General features: G+C 40.9%; 1 protein-coding gene across 26 annotated transcripts in view; it reads left to right on the top strand.

Annotated features, from left to right (window-relative positions):
• The window catches only part of bt (projectin protein bent), a 520,921-nt gene that overhangs the window by 485,639 nt on the left and 15,327 nt on the right, over positions 1 to 19,955 (top strand). For all 26 annotated transcript variants that reach the window (XM_067141199.2, XM_067141225.2, XM_067141218.2 and 23 more), the window contains 6 exons: positions 203 to 493; positions 2,907 to 3,100; positions 4,422 to 4,599; positions 4,860 to 4,916; positions 10,273 to 10,397; positions 10,487 to 10,628. In XM_067141199.2, the coding sequence (XP_066997300.2) occupies positions 203 to 493; positions 2,907 to 3,100; positions 4,422 to 4,599; positions 4,860 to 4,916; positions 10,273 to 10,397; positions 10,487 to 10,628 (987 nt within the window). The remainder of the gene's footprint in view (positions 1 to 202; positions 494 to 2,906; positions 3,101 to 4,421; positions 4,600 to 4,859; positions 4,917 to 10,272; positions 10,398 to 10,486; positions 10,629 to 19,955) is intronic.

Here is a 19,955-nt window from a genome sequence, read left to right as displayed (position 1 = left end):
GAAATATTAGCCTAAGCACCGTGTGCAAATTATTTTTATTGAGCTTCCAATAATATAATCAATCTATTAATATTACGGGCCCCAGCTTGTAGCCCCCTTGTCTCCCCCGTTCTTTTGGGTGGTCCTGATTATTACTATCATCATCAATTAATTCAGTCATGGTTGTTCTGTTGATAATTTTTGTGTTGTACATTTTTTTCAGACCGTAGGCAAGCAGCACCACGTTTCGTCATCAAACCGCAAAGTGCCTTTGCGTACGAGGGACAGAGCGCTAAGTTCTACTGTCGGGTGATAGCCATTGCAACTCCCACTCTCACGTGGTACCATAACAATGCTGAACTTCGCCAGAGCGTCAAGTTCATGAAGCGTTATGCTGGTGATGACTACACCTTCATCATCAACCGAGTCAAGTTGGAGGACAGAGGGGAGTATATCATCCGGGCTGAGAACCATTATGGCTACCGCGAAGAAGTGGTCTTCCTCAACGTACAGCGTAAGTGTACTTTAAAGTTAACTTCACTACCTAACGCCATAGACTATAGGGTTTCAACATGATGTTACTAACCAAAAACCATTAATTCTTTATCAGAACAATGGAAACAGTATTTCTTGCTATTAATGTACACACATATCACTTCAGAGTCACATTAGTACACCTTAGTGCTGGAAGTCTCTTATTAAATCATTGTCACTTACTTGCGGAACCGTTCCGTATACTCCCGCCATGGACCAAAAGCTGATATACGGAACTGTTCCATGTGAATTCTTAAACGCATAGGCCTATAGTTCGTGCTAAAAGCAGAACATGGATCACTCGCCACTTCTAATTTACTCCAGGCATTTTCAAGAGCTTCCTAATTATTTTTCTTTGTTCTTTTGCTTTAAGTCGCACCGACACAGATAGATCTTATGGCGACGATTGGAACAGGAAAGGGCTAGGAGTGGGAAGGAATTGGCCGTGGCCTTGATTAAGGTGCAGCCCCAGCATTTGCCTGGTGTAAAAATGGGAAACACGGAATACAATCTTCAGTGGGGTTTATTTAAGTTCTAAATGGTTAAACTATTAAAGCCAGAAATATTGTTCTATATGATTGTTTTGATAGCAACATATCACCATACAAACATGAAATGTTAACTATTGTTAAAATGGCATACTCAGTTCGAGAGATAAGAGCCATCCACCAATAGGACACTAACATAAAAATTTGTATCAGTTTCTATCCATAACAGAATATCGGTTTTCAGAACACCATTATGCATGTTAGAAAGCACGAATTGTTAATTCACTTAATTATCTAGCTGTTGTAAAGCCACTTAGCATGTGCATGATTACACTTTGGGCGACCATTTTTCATTGACATTCTACACAGAATTGGGACTTCGAAATGTAGGATATTGGTTTAATGCCTTCATGTTTCGAGACTTCATTTCTATTGGTAGGTACTGTATGTTAGATAGAGCACCCGTGTCCAAACCCGAAATCAAGATATGGATACTGAAGCTGTATTATACATTGTGGCAATATGAAAACCCAAAGACGGAAATAATGTGGCACTCGTATTTCTTCCTGCCCATCTTATTATTCCAAGTCTGTTGCTATAACAATTCGAAGCACAAAGATTGAATCCAATCAGCAAATACGAAAAATTACTCTATCTGTTTGATCGCTGTATTACGGAACTTAGTGATTGTTGTGTTCAAGCCTTCTTCTCTGGCCTCACAGAGATCGCAAATTTACGGTATAAAATCCAAGTGTCATATTCATATCCAAAATGTGCAGACAGATAGACGATTTTGCATACATAGATACGTGAACACAAACCATTGAATTTTCGCTGCTGAAAGTATGGAAGATGTAGCAGGACATTGTCAAAACCTAATGAGTGAAGAATAAACTACTAATACGGCGCGTTTTGCTGGTAAACGCCACATTTCTTGGTTAAGAAGAAGGAAAAATCAAAACATCTTACCGTACTCTATACTACTGAATAAGGCATGTCTAATGACTAGATTGCGTACCAAAAGCCTGCATTCAGTTGCAAACCTCTACGCAGTGCTCATATGGAGTGAAGGCATATGACGCTATTGATAGTGATTCTTCCGACGGATGGAGAGGTAAAACCTCGAACAGACTAGTAGGCTATGTGCCGGCACCGGGTTTCACCCTCTCCCTTCCTACTATCATACATCACGTCATTCATTTCATCCCATCAACTCCTCTGATAAGTCGGGTCGTAAAAAACTCGCTGTGAAGATTCATCTCGCTTCATACTCGATCCTGTAGAAAAACGGGACAAGGTTTGGTCATACATAAATACAGTTGAGTAATAAATGTATTTACTGAGACCTTGCTATTATTTCAAAATAGAACTTAGACGCAGTCTTCAAAACAGGACACTGAGCTTTAATGGGTTAAATGATAGGCAATTTTTATTTTCTGCTGGTCATAATAGCAAGGAAAATGTCTTAAAGTTTCTTTAAAATGCAGTACTCTTAGACAAAAGTAAACACGTTGGAAGTTGGCAATTTAGAATCAGAAATGTACCTTATTAATCATTTTTGAAATGGACTCTCTAAAATAAAGGTTGTTGTTTATATATTCAAAGAAAATAACCGAAAGATTTGTCACGAAGTCTTAGTTTGCATCACTGTCGAATGTCTCCTGTTAACTAACCAGAATAACCTATTTTTCGCAAAAAAAATTAACAATGCTAATAAAAACAAAGAAAATACCTGAAAAATAATATAACAAGTTGTTAGACTTACTTACATTTAAAATAAGAACACTGGAGATTACCCAAGATATCTCTTCGAAATGCTTTACTTTCGCATGAACTGTAACTCCCTAACTACAACTTTACTTCGAAAGTGAACACAGAATAAGAGATGGTTTCTGTGATGTGCAGCTCTTCCTAAAGAAGTTCCGAAGTACAGGCCCGAGGTGCAGCCCATACGTCGCCGCGAGCCCTTGGCGTACACCTTCTGGCAGGAGGAGAAGGAGAGTGCGCCTTGCTTTACATTCCTGTTGCGACCTCGAGTCATGCAATTCCGACAGACTTGCAAGTTGCTCTGCTGTCTCAGTGGCAAGCCTGTTCCAACGGTAAGTTGAATACTTCATTCCTCGCTCAACAAGAATAAAATGTGCAATGTTTTTCCCACGGCTTTTGCTGGCGGGAAGGAAGTACGCACCAATTATTTGAAATTCTGGGTAAATACTGAGAAACTGTATGTTGGGGGTATGGTTTAGAATTGATATGCATTTCCATGTATACATTTAACTTGGTACTGAGCAGGCATTATACGGTTTCTGTTTTATAGTGTGATATTCCTTTTCTAGTCCAAAGATATTCTTAACTCACTATCGATTGTCTGGGAGTTAGTACTGTATGTTTTCATGGGATCAATATATGAGAACCAAACTCAACTTAAATTATTTTGTAATGGATTTTTTCAAACGCTTTTCACTTTGTTTCCTCATCTGGTAAACATAATTAAAAATCTTGTGAACAACATCTATCTTCTCTTTCCACCGCATTTCGTACACCTTCGTGGCATCACGGGTGAGAACTGTGCCGTATATATCGACAAACACGAACGCCCAGTCCCCAAGTCGGAGGAATTAACCCGACCCGACCTAGTATCAAACCTGGGACCCTTTGAACCGAAGGCCTCGACGCTGACCATTACGCCAGAGAGCCGGGCTTGTGTACAACATCTACATGAAATACTATTTATCTACAATAAACAGTGCAAGTTGTAAATCGAGATATGCTGAGGTCCGTTTCAAAAAGTACACGATCATTTTAAGTACAGATTTCACAGCAAGTTTTTCATGAAGTAGTGTTAAAATTCACAGCGTATATCACCATATGGACATGATTTCATTATACCAATTGTATTAATTGAGAGCCATGAAAAATAGGAAATTAGATTAAAAACATTTATACCCTAGATTATTATTACAATTTCTTTTGCAAATATTTACAACAAAACGAAATATTTTCAACCAAATCAATTCATTTTGGTACAGGAAATAGAAAATTTCAACATACACCTTCTTGGAAAATTGTAATACCTCACTAGGGAGAAAATCTACCTTGGTTCGCAACATATCAAGTTTAGAGGAAGGGAGAAAGACATTTTATGTCAGTATTTATACATCAGTAGTTGACTTAATGTAAAAATTTAAATGGACTTGAGACAAAGTTAAATTATAATTTTATGCATTATACGTGATTTCCTCCACACATTGGTGATAACATTTAAAGGTGACAATTCTGGCCATTTTCTGACGTCTAGGTCCTTAAATTCAGGTCCCAGTTAAGATATGGCGTCATATTAAGAACTTTACACTCTTCAGTTCTCACAATCAATACATGAAAGCAGAACTATATCTCCATCAATTGATCTCTCTGCTTTAGGTCAAGTGGTTCAAGGAGAGAAGGGAGCTGACCAAGTACGAATACAATATGACCCACGCAGATGGAGTGGTCACAATGGAAATAGTAGACTGCAAACCAGAAGATTCCGGAAAATACAGATGTGTTGCCACAAACATACATGGCACGGATGAAACTAGTTGTGTGGTCATCGTTGAAGGTAAGTGGAATGAACACGGTAGGTGTCACTCAGATGTCTGTAGTGCACATGTTCGCTCTTCATAGCAGACTAATGGAACATCTATGCTCTTGAAGATATGTGATTGTAGTACATGTTTTAAATTCATTTTTTACTATTCTGTATGTAGCATTTCAGTAGAATAACTAGCTTCAGTATAACTTATACTGTACTGTAGTTGTAGCATACTGTATATGTTCATTGTCTCTCTCATAAGCAATGTATTCTTCTTCCTTCCGTAGGCTATGGATCTACTGCTGAACAAGCTGAACTAGCTAATAAGTTGATGTATTCTGGAGGTAACTAATAATTAACATAATTCTTGAAGAATCTTTCTTTCTTTTTTTAATTTCTTTCTTTCTTTCTTTCTATAACTTCTCAGTGGTGACATAAATTCCAGGAAATGAAACACCAGTGCAAAATATGTGAATCTTGTAACGGTAGTGAAGTGTATCATGCCATATTATCTGCGCACTTTTTAGCGATAGATTTACACCCTAGTGCTGAATCGGTCGACGTCGGTTATCTTCGAGATTCGTATTGGCAACCTTTGAAACACAAACTAAGAATTGCTTATCATCGCTGTGCGACATCTGGCGTACACTTTAAGTACTGGTACTGTTGTTGATTACACAGCAAACCAAACTATAGAATTCATGCTAGGAACACGTTTCGCATCGGTAAATGTTATATATAGTATTATATATTGTGTGTGTGACGCAGTTGTTTGCGTAAGATAATAAAGGTTTAGAAAATTCATATCGATCGATTATATTATCGATTCAATTCAGATTTCATTTCCATTCAGTTGGCAGTATTACCGGAACCGGCAGTGCTCCCCTCTTACTTCTCAACCGAGTAAAAAAATATGTCACTAAAAAGTGCGCGTACAGTACCTCTCTCTTTGTTGCTCTTCCTAGATCTACTCCTTCAGTGCTGTCTCTTAGTGACTGATTTTTCTTCCTTTCATTCTTTTAAACGTGTTCATAAAATGCAGTGTCATGGCGTAACTCTTTGCTTCGTATCCTTTCTCGCCGTTATTTTCAGACAAATGTATATGATATGTTTCAAAATATTACAAAATACATCTGTAAGGACTCCTATGTTTCTGACAAGTGCAACGGTATAAATAATAAAACTCTAAAATTTACCGCAAACGCATGCTACATTTTACTACTTCCACAAGAAAATGTGCTTCTTCGGCGTCCCATAAAGTAACGACTAGCTAAACAACGACTGCCGTTCTTTGCTCTAGATTTTATTTTTCACGAAAATTCCTCCTCTTTTATCAACACAAAAAGGAGCAATGCCATGAAGGCCCTTGGAGGATTGGAAAGTGAAGACTCCCACTACCCTGGCACTAAGCAACCCTTGTGTCCGGTAGCCTTTGCTCCCAAGAAATTAACCTGGTACTCATTTTTGGTGTGGGCTGAGTGAAACTCAGGCTCTTGTTCCTCTCCAGGAGTGGAAAACTCGTGTCTAAATTTTTTTACTTCCTGGTGAGGAATCGAACCCACATCCTTCCGGTTGAACCAAGCACGCATTTACCGCCTCGGCTAGGCATCCCCTTTTATCATCCCGATGACTGTTCATGCTTATTTCCTAACTCACTGCGAAAGAATAAGACTTGACAGGAACGATGGACTCAAATTTATTAGAGCAGTCGTGGTTCACCTTTGAGAAAGCGAAAAATCTCAAGTTTCCCACTAGTTTGTCCAGTTTCACGCGACATAAACCCAAAATAATATCAATAATAAAATCTCATGATATTGGCTTTCTTCTTCACCTTTTTCTACTGCTTTTTCACACACCTGTGGAGTCGCGGGTGAGAACTGCGTAGCACATGTGGATCTGGCCCTGTTTTACGGCAGGATGCCCTTCCTGACGCCAACTCTACATGGAAGGATGTAAGCACTATTGCGTGTTTCTGTGGTGGTTAGTAGTGTGGTATGTTGTCTAAATATGATGAGGACAGTGTTGGGACGGACACAAATCCCCAGTTGCCGAGCCTGAAGAATTAATCAGAAGCGATTAAAATCCCCGACCCGGGCGGGAAGCGAACCCAAGACCCTCTGAACCGAAGGCCAGTACGCTGACCATTCAGCCAACGAGTCGGACTTTTAATGATATTGGCTTTACATCCCTCTAATTACTTTTACGGTTTTCGGAGACGCTGAGGTGCCGAAATGTAGTCCCACACGAGTTTTGTATCATGCCAGTAAATCTACAGACAAGAGGCTGACGTATTTAGGCAACTTAAAATACCACTGGACTGATCCGGGATCGAACCCGCCAACTTAGGCTCAGAAGACCAGCGCTCTACTATCTGAGCTATCCAGCCTGCAAAAATAGTGGGACGTAAAGCAAATAACATTCTTCTTCTTCTTCTTCTTCTTCTTCTTCTTCTTCTTCTTCTTCTTCTTCTTCTTTATATGGTTACCCTACAGGGTCGGTTTTCCCTCGGACTCAGCGGGGGATCCCACCTCTACCGCCTCAAGGGCAGAGTCCTGGAGCTTCAGACTCTGGGTCAGGGGATACAATTTGGGAGGATGACCAGTACCTCGCCCAGGTGGCCTCTTCTGCTATGCTGAACAGGGCCCTTGTGGGGAGATGGGAAGATTGGAAGGGATAGACAAGGAAGAGGGAAGGAAGCGGCCGTGGTCTGAAGTTAGGTACCACCCCGGCATTTGCCTGGAGGAGAAGTGGGAAACCACGGAAAACCACTTCCAGGATGGCTGAGGTGGGAATCGAATCCACCTCTACTCAGTTGACCTCCCGAGGCTGAGTAGACCCCATTCCAGCCCGCGTACCCCTTCTCAAATTTCGTGGCAGAGCCGGGAATAGAACGCGGGCCTCCGGGGGTGACAGCTGATTACACTAACCACTACACCACACAGGCGGAAAAATAACATTTTTATTATTATTATTATTATTATTATTATTATTATTATAAAATTCAAAGTGAAACGCGTGTAACATTGCAGTTTAAGATTTCTTAGGATGAGCAAAACCATCGACGGTAATTGTTTTAACTGAGAAGTAACGCCAGCCTAAATACTTTAACATTCCTAGATGATGATGATTATAATGATGATGATGGTGGTGGTGGTGGGGACTGATTTCGAGAGCCTAACATTGAGATCATTGGTTCCATGCAGAAAAGACTTCTGTGGGACGGATTTGTTTGCTTTTTACCTATAGCTCATTCCATGTTAAGAAAACAGTATTGCTCTTATGACAACAGGGTTGCCATATCGAACGGCTCTGCTCAACACCATCACGGGGAAACGGCGGTACATAAGTTTGTGAATTTCAGTATTTAACTTCAAGACAAAAAGCGTAAGAAACTAAGCTGTAAATTATTTTTATGAACTAAAGGGGTCGGGGGTTTACAGGGGCTACGTTCTGTTTGTCCAGGTTTCGGGATTAGCACTCGCATACATACGGGGTAATTAAAGAAGAAAGTAATACAGTTAAGGAAGTCATTACTCCGAAGTCTGAATGATTTATATTTCCTTGATAGTGAAACTAACTTGATTATCTGAGGTGGCAATCCTGCGAGCATCTGATAGTGCCAAACACAATGTTCTCGTTGGTCCTCGAAGATGGCGGTCGTTTGAATGTCTCCCTCTCGAGAGGCTTTGTCAACTTTTCGACAACATCCTCTTAGGCTTATGGCGGCCGTTAGCCCCGATTTTTGGGAATGCAGGCATACAGTAAATTACTCATGGAGGAATTTCTACTCCTTTGTCACGTATGACTCCAGCGAATTGTTAACTTGATTAGTGGTTTTCCTCTAATGTCAGCTCATTTGCCTTGCCATTCTCTCGGTCCTTAAGCTCCTGAGACCAGGAATGCTTTTGGTGCCAGGATTCCCAAATACTCTTCGTTACAGAACGGACTCCCCTATTGTTCCATGGAGACACAAGCCTCTCTGTGTAGTTTGTGTGCGCCACCACGACCGGACTGCTGGGAATGCAAACTATATGCCAGCGTGGACAATGTTTTAATGATATATCAAATTATGCTATGAGCCCTGGGCCGTCAGGGTGCAGTACTGCTAGAGATTAAATTGGCTGGAGAGCTGGTATGTGGTTAAAAATGTACATGCAGCTCACGTTCGTCGGGGGTGTGCCCAAGATGAGCTGCAACACCTCGAGGAATCCAGTTTACTTTACACAACATTTACAATTGTTTTAGCTGTCTCCTACTTAGGCTACTCAATGGGATACAACATGTATTCTATGCTTTAGAAGACACACGACTGCCAAAAAAAGTATAGTTTACTAACCTGTTGCCTGTTGTATATGACATGTACTGATAACAGTTGAGTTCTAGAAGTGTGAAATGGGTTGGAATTGTATTTCGTTTCTAACACAACTAACTCTTCTTCTCAGATCTGTGCAGAACAAGGTAGCACAGTAATCTCTAGACAACATCATAATCAAGTACATTCATGTCTAAGATACGCACACAAAATATACGGCTTCATGTTAATTTATTCTATACTCACGTTTCGCACTGGATATACAGTACATTGTATTTTAATACTCCTTACTATTCATACTGTGGACTGCAAATTGTGGCTGGGAATTAATACTCTCACCATGTATTGTACTGTATTCATTACTGGAAATTATGTCTATTACTGTATGTTTAATTTATTATCATGAGTTACAGTTCTCTATTCTTGTTATATCTATCGACTAATTACACGTAATGTTTATCATTTCATTTAGGATGCCAGTAATTTAGTATTAACTAAATAAATCTCTTTTTCTTCTACTACTATTTCGCTCGTATTTATTTATTTATTTATTTATTTATTTATTTATTTATTTATTTATTTATTTATTTATTTATTTATTTATTTATTTATTTATTTATTTATTTATTTATTTATTTATTTATTCCAAAGAAGTGAACATATTTTCTTTACAATAGACGTGTATTTATACTTCTTTGTGCTGACTTATAGCTGTTAACAGAAATGTAAATCCCGGTTGCTAAGAATAATTTTGTAATATTTCCTTTCCCTTCCATACCACTGTTGTTCATCTAGCCGAGCTATGTCGTGGGTTTTATATTTTCGATCCAATAGTTTCTTAAGTTATTGGGATAATCTTGTTTTTATCCTGTAGGGTAAACCTATAGCTCTTTCCTCAGTGATTCCTGTTTCACGTCGTTTTACTTATAACTAGTGTTAACCCTGATAGGACAAGGCATGTTTAAGAAGAATGCACCTGAAATGATCAACTGTTTACCAGGTGGTGTGGTGAGAGAGATCAAGGCGTTTGTGGCGTATTTTGCTGGTTTTCTTTAATAATCCTTTATACAGGTTGAATTAAGATTTGTATATAATTTTCTTTTCAAAATGTTTGGAAAATCATCCTATTTTACAGGAAAAGCTAAAGTATATTTCAAACAAAATAAAAATTTAAATTTTTTAAATTATAGTTTTTCTGTCATTTTGTTCCATCATTAAAATATCGCCAGCTGTTTTAATGTATAACATCCTCTGCTAATATACCATCAATTGGTCCTATAAGGGTTGAAATATTCAAGGGAGAATTGTTATTATTTTAGTAGTAGAAGTAGTAAAAATCTGAAGTACAACCATAGCGGGGATAACTCACGCCATGTTGTTCTGTTCAGACCGGCGCTACATTGAACAGCCAAGCAGACCAGCTCCAGCGCCTGTTGTCACCAAAACCAGCTATAGCAGCAGTAGTTCCAGCAGTGCTAGCAAACAAACTTCCTCCACAGCCACGAACTACAAGGTGAGATACTGAAATAGTTCTACATTTGGAAGGGCTCATTATTTCAGTCTATGAATATACACCCTCTGAATGTATTTTATATGTTACAGTCTGCAGCGACGATAGCTGTGTCTAGTTCTGAGAGTTCATCCTCTATTGCAACGGATAAGCGAAATATCAAGAAGTACGGCAGTAAGCTGGATGCCACAGGGAGCCCGTCTAGGTCCCGCAGTGCAACCAAAGAACTTATACGTAAGTTAACTCCTATTTGACAATTAGAAATATACCGAGTGAACTAGCCACCTCATATTTTTATGGTAAGTGTAAACCCTTGGACAATGCAATCGATGCAATATTCCTTTAGGGGCTGCCTGGCCGAGGCGGTAAATGCGTTCTCAGTTCGCCCGGAAGGACGTGGGTTCCAATCCCCGTCAGGAAGTCGTAAAATTTAAGAAATGAGATTTCCACTTCCGCAGGTGCAAATGGCCCTGAGGTTCACTCAGCCTACACCAAAAATGAATACCAGGTTAATTCCTGCTGGCAAAAGCGGCCAGGCAAAGGGCTAACCACTGTACCCCATCACGTGCCGAGGTTACGAATGGTGGAAGCCTTTACCTTTCACCCAAACAAGGCCCTTCATGGCCTGTACGGAGATGACTTTGCTTCGCGTTTTGCAATATTCCTTTGTATGTCTCCTCTATTGTAAAGACTTACAGCAAGCATAACTTCCCAAAGCATAATGGGCACATTAGAGTTTAGACGGCACCCTCCATATGAAGAATTTATTTTCACAAATACAACAGTTACCACGCACTGTTCTACTATACGATGGAGGTAAGAGGTCATATCAAGTGATCGCGTACAGTATAATGTGCGATAACATTCTTCCATTCTCATTATACATAATATTTTCAATTTTAGGCCTGTTCTTCAGCAACAGAACGTTGTAAATGTGGTGCTCCACCTTCTCAAAAAAGTTACTGGTCCATTCACAAAACTATTTTCAATTTTAGGCCCGTTCTTGAGATATTCGTCCAGCAGCAGAACAGTGTGGTGCTCCACCTTCTCATAAGAATTACTGGTCCATTCACTCACTACGTATCCCAATCCATGTAAATAAAGATAGCAAACTAACACCATCAAGAACATCATCTCCTATACAGCGTGTACTGAAACCCCCAGGTACAGACGTCAGGAATGAATTCCACGCATAGGGAGAAGAAGAAAATGTTAGTACAATACTCGTCCGGAAATGCATAATTGCTTACTTGTTTCTTTCAAATATACCGAGCTGACTTTCATCAGATTTTGAGAGTGTCCAGGTCTCAGCACCATATGTTAATATAGGTTTTACTAAAACTTTATACATTAGGACTTTAGTTTCCTGAGCAGCAGCTTAGACTTCAGATGTTTTCTGAGGCCATGATAGCACGTTTTAGCAGACAGTATACGTTTTTTGATTTCCGAACTAACATTTTTATTGAAATTAACTACTGATCCAAGGTAGGTAAATCTGCGCACATCAAACTTATATGAGCCAATTTCTATGAATCTACATCCACTAGGGTAGTCTTTCTTGGTTACGGGCATATACTTAGAGTTTTCTTCATTAATCTGTAAATTTATCTTTCTTGCTGCTTTTTCGAGGCTTGTGGAAGATTCTCTCAATGCTCTTGGTGCACTTGCGATTAAATAAATATCAGCTGCGTATTCCAAAATTTGAATTGATGTATCTAAGATGGTTCCCCTTCTGTTGATACTCGCATCCCTAACAACTTTCTCCAAAGCTATATTAAACAAAAGGCATGATAATGAATCTCCTTGCCTAACTCCGTTCCTGGTCGTTACAGCACTTCATAACTTATTCTGGATCTTAATTTGATTCCGAGTATTTTCCACAGTGGCTTTCACAAAGGCAATCAATTTATTAGGGATCTAAAACTCTTCCATTGCTACATAGAGGTTACTTCTATGAATGCTGTCATAGGCTGATCTGAATTCCGTAAAGAGATCAATTCCAAATTCTTTACATTTTTCAAGTATCTGGCGGATTGTGAAGATCTGATCAATAGTAGATCTTCCTTGGCGAAATACGCATTGGTAGTCACCAACCGCATTTTCCACGTAAGGCACCAATCTGCTAAAGAAAATATTGGAAAATAGTTAAAGGAATGGATAATAGGCAGATACTTCTATAGTTAAAACACATCATGATATCACCTTTCTTATGTATCGGGCATATGATACCTACATTCCATTCGTCAGGGATTGTTTCAGCTACCCTATCTTGGCCACTAGTTTGTGAAAGAGTTTAACAAATTCTTTTCCAGCATTTTTCACAAGCTCTGATTGCATTAAATCCATTCCCGGGGCTTTGTTACTCTTTAACTCCTTTCTCGCAAGCTCAACTTCATCAGTAGTAGGTATCGGTAATTCTATTTCTGATTTCCTTATATTTACAGGAGATAAGGTTTCTTGGTCATCAGTTGGACTTTCATTCAACAGTTCAGCAAAATATTGGCCCCATCTTTCTAGTATTACTTCCTCACTGCCCAATATTATGCCATCTTTATCTCTACACAAATTTGTTCTAGGCTGGAAATTCTCACGACTTTTATGTAACTTCTGATAGAAAGCTCTCACATCATTCATCCCTTTCAACCGTTCCTTTTCTTCCAATTCGTTCCCCTCATACTGTCTCTTTTTCTTCTTGTACAATCTCTTTTCTTCTCTCCTGGAAGTTCTATACTCATCCACTGCTTTTCTGATGTGGTTTCTCTGTTGCATTCTATTGTATGCTTCACATTTTAAGGTTGTTTCTCGTTCACACTCTTCATCAAACCAATTGTTGTACCTAAATTTCTCTTCCCTTCCTAAAACTTCATTTGCAGTTTTTAATAGTTCGTCTTTAAGATTCTTCCAGATTTCATCAATACTCTCACTATTAGGCAAATCGGTCAGGGCCTCATTAAGCAACTTAGCATATCTCAAAGCAGTTTCGGGCTCCTTCAGCCGAGCACTGTTGAACTTTCTTGCATTGGATCCGTGTACATTTCTTGCATTAGATATGTGGCTTCTAATAGTTGCTACCACAAGGTAGTGGTCAGAGTCAATATCGGCCCCCCTACATTTCTAACGTCCATTACGTTATAGAAGTGCCTTGCATCTATTAGGAGGTGGTCAACTTGGTTAAAAGTACTTCCATCTGGAGACCTCCATGTCATTTTATGTATGACCTTGTGATTAAATTTGTACTTCCCAATACCATATTTCTCGAGGATGAAAAATGTATAAGCCTGATTCCATTATCATTAGAAAAATCATGCATGCTGTATTTTCTAAGACAAGGTCTGTATTCGTCTTCCTCTCCTATCTTCGCATTCAAATTTCCAAAGATTATTTTACAGTCTGCTCTTGGGCACTCATTATAAATTTCATATAATTCATCGCCAAATGAATCTTTACCTTCGTCGCTCTTCTCTTCAGTTGGAGCATGTGCACAGATAAGACTGTAATTGAAGAACTTCCCTCTAATTCTAAGTCTGCACAATCTATGCGATTTTGCCCGAAAATCCATGATATTTTATCTGCTTATTGACAATAAGACCAGTACCAAGTATGTGATCCTTCGTGTGGCAACTACAGAATACCATATGACTCTTTCTCTGTATCAATCCTTCACCAATCCATCTCACTTCTTGAATAGCAGTAATATCTAGTCGATACTCATCCAGCTGATCGAGCAACTTTCTTAAGTTTCCAGCTCGGTAAAGAGTTAAAACATTCCAAGAACCAATTCTCAAGTCCTTTACACGTTTGCGAGGTCGTCATAAAAAGGTCAGACCGGCTATTTCTCCTTCAGAATTCGTAACGAGAGTTTTTTACAGATTGGGTTGTCAGCCCAACGCCAACCCCTAGCAATCCTGGAGGGCCGATGTTTTCTTTCGGAGTTGTCTCCCTTAGCTGGTGCGTCCCCATTTTGAAGCGTCGGGAACTCGCTTTTTCGCCCTTACATGACTTAGCCGTGTGCACGCAGTGTAACCGCTGCCCAGGGGCCACGGCGTGGACATGCATGTATCGGACTTGATGGCATTTCCTGTGCTTTATTAGTACACTTCCACCAGCAAGAAGTGAACCCACAGGACCAAATACTATCCCTTCGGCCCCTTCACGTTGAACCGGGCGAGTTGGCCGTGCGCGTAGAGGCGCGCGGCTGTGAGCTTGCATCCGGGAGATAGTAGGTTCGAATCCCAGTATCGGCAGCCCTGAAAATGGTTTTCCGTGGTTTCCCATTTTCACACCAGGCAAATGCTGGGGCTGTACCTTAATTAAGGCCACGGCCGCTTCCTTCCAACTCCTAGGCCTTTCCTATCCCATCGTCGCCATAAGACCTATCTGTGTCGGCGCGACGTAAAGCCCCTAGCCTTCACGTTGACTTGAATAGGTGTTTAACACCCACAGATTATACCCATAGTTCCAATCATAACTAGCCGTGTCCAATGGGTTTAGTTTTGGATGCAGAGTGGGTCTCGGCCCACAAGTGGCCACGGCTGGTCCGTGGTCCAACAGATCTGTACTCCGACCGGCCAACTGAGCAGAGGAGGGGTGGCTACGGCTTTTCCGTGTAGTGATGGGGACGGAACGGTTCGGTTCGGAGCAAGTACTATGACGTCATTACTCGGTTGAACCGAGTACAGAACAGAGTACAACTTTATAGCGGTAAATTTAAACATTATATTGACCTTCTAAGATACAGTTTACATTTATAAAGAAGGTTATCAATTATTATCAGTGATACTATGCTCTGTACTTTCTATTATTGGCTATTAGAACAATTTTCCTAGTGTAATATAAAGTTAACACATAACAAACTATTTAATTACAAATCTGTGCTTAATATGTGGCATATCAAGTAGACATAAATAAGAAATAAACATACAAATGAATAAATAAGTAAAATAAATATTAATGCATATGGATAAACGTACCGTATTCCATAATGTGATTACTGACGAAACGAAATCTAGTTCTTTGAAATGTGCCTAACCTCATATAGTGCCAAACATTTCATTGATAACTATGTGGTATAAGGAGTTAAATGACAAATCTGTTAATACAACATCAGTAATGGAAATAAGTAAAGTATACAAATGAACCCAATTCTTCATCTTGTGACAAGCATTAAAATCAGACACAACACGTGGTACACAGACAGTATGGGAGGCACCATTAGTGCTCTGTATTGCATGGAACAGGTGTTATATAGGGGGAATTTCTATTCAGAAATATCAAAGTTTCAGCTTGGTTTGCAGTGAACGATGAGCTTCGATCTGAAAGAATTTGTCCAGCACATGAAAACATCTCCTATGCGGGCACAGATATAGTAGCTACGCTAAGGTAAGCAAGTTCACTTAAGAGCCCATGAATATTGAATTTTCACGACCGCATTGTAATCAAAATCGACTTTCAACCTATTAGGTCGTGTTACGTACATTTAGTACGTGTTGAAGGGATGTTAAGTACAGAAAAAAATGGCCAACCGGACACCAGTGGAATCCGAACCCACAACCTCCCGATTTTGCGTTGGTAGCTCTACCAATTGACCTATGGCGGCCTAGCTCAGCTCTGATCTGTTGGAAAGGATCTAAGCTACAGGTCTGGCTCTATCCCCTACAACCCGCATACAAAAGTAGCCAAACTCCTATGCAACTTATTTTTTTACCTGCACTGTCTCATCCATACGTAGGAATGGAATTACTTTCACGATGTGCAACTGTATCTTGTACCATGTCCTTACGATGCGCCCGTTTTATGTGATTCCATAAATTTGACATTCCTCTCCACCTGTACAATAGATTTGATTGCAAATTTTACAAGTAGCGGATTTTCTACCTGGACTGCTAGTAAAATACTGCCATGCTTGGGAGGACTTTCGTGGGATTACTGCTTCTTATTACAAATATCGATAGAAAATATAGCGCAACAACTGTAAACAAAGATATATGTATAAGAAAACATACAAATAGAACAGACGTCTAGGTCTGGAGTCTGAACAACAGCACAGTGTTGTTTCGATTGTAGCTTGGCCGGAAGGTTTACTCTTTTTTTTTTGCTAGTGGCTTAAGTCGCACCTACACAGACAGGTCTTATTGTGACGATGGGATAGGAAAGGCCTAGGAGTTGGAAGGAAGAGGCCGTGGCCTTAATTAAGGTACAGCCCCAGCATTTGCCTGGTGTGAAAATGGGAAACCACGGAAAACCATATTCAGGGCTGCAGACAGTGGGATTCGAACCCACTATCTCCCGGATGCAAGCTCACAGCCGCGCGCCTCTAACCGCACGGCCAACTTACCCGGTGGAAGATTTACTGAAGCACCCACAGCGCGGAGTATTCGAGTTGAATCGGTGCTCCGCTGTGACGTCACGTAACCTCAGAAACCGAGTTACCCTACTGTTCTACTCGTTCCGTCCCCACCACGACTACGGTGGCTCTACGCCTCTGCATTCGGAATACGGGACAGGGCTGGCTGGAGTTCACGGCTGGCCTCAACCGTCGGCTGTCCTGAGAATGGTTTTCCGTGTTTTCCATTCTCCAGCACTAAGACGAATGTCTGGACAGTTCCTAGTATAGGCCACGGCCGCCAACCCCCACACCTTCTCCGTGCATTTCCTTCACCGTAACAAATCTCCCGGCCTGAGAGACGGCGTTACGGTCTAAGAGGCCCGCCTCCCCCTTCAGGGGAGGAATGAAAACATTTTAGTAGTAGTAGGTTTATTTCACCGAGTAGAGTAAGCTCCAGCTAGCCTTGCTCCTCTACACTCGGGAGGCGGAGGGAATGGTCCCCAACGTCGGCTTCCTGAGCATGTTTTTCCTGTGTACTAAAGCGAATGTCGGGGCAGTTCCTACAATAGGCCACGGCCGCCAAACCCCTCACCTTCACAGCTCCGAATCTCCCTGGCCTAAGAGAAGAGTCCTGACGTACCTCTTCAGGGTATGAAAAGAAAACATTTTGTAGTAGTAGTAGTAGTAGTAGTAGTAGTAGTAGTAGTAGTAGTAGTACTTAAATTGCTCTGGATGAGGCAGCATTCTACATGCGAGTATTATCACTTTCTGTCAGACAGTGATAATAATTAATGATGGCGTGTGACCTCCAGAGATGCCTGGTGCAGGCCTTTCTGTCTGCCGCCTTATAGGCCACCTGGCGTCTGTGAAGATGGGGCCCTACATATGACGAATTCTAATGATGAGGACGGCACAAACACCCAGCCCGCGATCCATCGAAATTAACCAAAGAAAGTTAAAATCCCAGACCCGGGAGGAAATGAAACCCGGGACCTCGTGGACAAAGGCCAGCGCGCTAACCATTCAGCCCTGGAGCCCGACTACCACGCAGTGCGCATGGCACTAAGCACTCTTGAGTGCATTCGGAACTCAGTGCGAAGAGAAACAGAGGACTGCATTCAGGCAAGAGGTGGGCATTTTCATAATTCCGTATGACATGACAGAACAGCGTTTCAGCAGAGCTTAAGGATGTATTCACTAAAAAATCAATCATAAGACGTGCCAACAAATGTAATTGCAAGTTGTTTCACGTCGCACCGACACAGATAGATCTTATGGCGACGATGGGACAGGAAAAGGCTAGGAGTGGGAAGGAAGTGGCCGTGGCCTTAATTAAGGTATAGCCCCAGCATTTGCCTGGTGTGAAAATGGGAAACCACGGAAAACCCATCTTCAGGGCTGCCGACAGTGGGGTTCGGACCTACTGTCTCCCGAATACTGGATACTGGCCGCGCTTAAGCGACTGCAGCTATCGAGCTCGGTAAATGTAATTGCAACAAAAAGATATGATAGAGTGAACTACAAATAAAGTAATTATGCATTATGCGCCTGGCTCATGGTGTGGGTTACTGTAGTCACGTTCTAGTTCGTGAACCATGGGCAACGGCTGAGTGGCCTGGTAAGAGGTACTCAGAGTTGGGATACCAGTTGCTATGGAATAGGAGTGCGCATCTCAGACATATTCTGAGCCATGGGTCTCCATGTGCTCAGGCGGCTAGGACTATACAATCCACTGGTGGTCTCTAACCCGTTATAGGAGAGATTCTCACCGGGACCACGTGTAAGTAGGGTTGCATACTGCTTCATAGAATATTTATCGAGCACGCTCAGAACGATTTAAGCAAGCCTCAGACGTACGAGAGGAACGGAGTCCCACTCCCATTCGACAGGCGAGGGACTCCTTGGAAATAACTTGGCCAAGGAAATGGAATTCGATGAGAATCATATATCAACGGGGGTTATGGAAGAAAGAAAGTAGAACTGGTGGAATCAACAAAAAGGATGCGTCTGGATGTATTTGTAGTTAACGATATTCGGGTAAGGGGAGTTAACGAGGAGGAAGTAGGAGATTAAAAAAGTGTTCATGATGGGTGTTAAAAAAGGGAAAGTCAGAGTGTGGTGTATGATTGTTCATCAGGAACGTCATATCACGTAACATAGTTTCTGTTAGGCACGTAAATGGGCTAATGAAGTGGGGAGATTTAGCAGTTGGAGGACTTAGGAATGTCTCAGTCTATTCACTATGTTAGGGTGCAGATGGGGATGAATCTGACAAGTCTTATGAAGCACTGAGTGACACAGTAGTGAGCGTCAGCAGTAAGCATAGGATAGAGCTAACATACAATTTCAATGCGAGAATTGGAAATAGAACTGAAGGATATGACAAGGAAATGGGTGACTATGGGGAAAATACAGAAGCCAACAGGAATGAGAACCGTTTACAGGACTTCAATGCTACTATGGGATTCACAGTCACAAACACATTCTTTGAGGATAAGGCTATTCACCGCTGCACATAGGAGAGTAGGGACACCGGATCCATAATAGACTGCATCATAACGGACTTTAAGTTCAGGAAATCTGTTAGAGATGTGCGGTATTCCGGGGATTTCTCGATGATACAGACCATTAACTGATCTGTAGTGAACTAAGTATCTCCGAGCCTAGGATATAGAAAGAGAAATCTGTACCTAGACAAATAAGGCAAAAAAATCTCCAGGACGAGGAAATTAGACAGAAGTGCATGGATATTATTCCTGAAAAGTTCCAAACAATTGACAGTAAGAAGATTCAGGATATAGAAAGAGAATGGGTGGCTTACAGGGATGCTCTAGTTGAAACAACAAGGGAATGCCTAAAATCAACTGTGTCTAAAGATGGGAAGAAGCGAACATCTTTCTGGAATGGTGAAGTGAGGGCAGCGTGTAAACGTGAAAGGCAGGCGTATCAGAAGTAGCTTCAAACAAGGACTAATGCAGGGCACGGAATTATACGTTGATGAAAGAAACAGAGCGAAACGAAAAATTGTTGAATTCAAGTCGAAGTCTGGAGAAGATTGCGGTAATAACCTGGAAGGGATAGGTCAGGCTACAGGGAAACTTTTCTGGCCTGTAATAAAGAATCGTAGAAAGGGAGGGAGAAATAAAATTAATAGTGGTTTGTGTAAATCAGGTGAACTCATTGTAGATCCCAGGAAATTAATTGACAGGTGGAAGGAATATTTCGAAAATATTTCG

This window comes from Anabrus simplex, chromosome 2, assembly GCF_040414725.1.
Source record: "Anabrus simplex isolate iqAnaSimp1 chromosome 2, ASM4041472v1, whole genome shotgun sequence".
Classification (NCBI taxonomy): domain Eukaryota; kingdom Metazoa; phylum Arthropoda; class Insecta; order Orthoptera; family Tettigoniidae; genus Anabrus; species Anabrus simplex.
The sequence above is the reverse complement of the archived record's forward strand: the minus strand, read 5'-3'. Positions and strand labels throughout refer to the sequence as shown.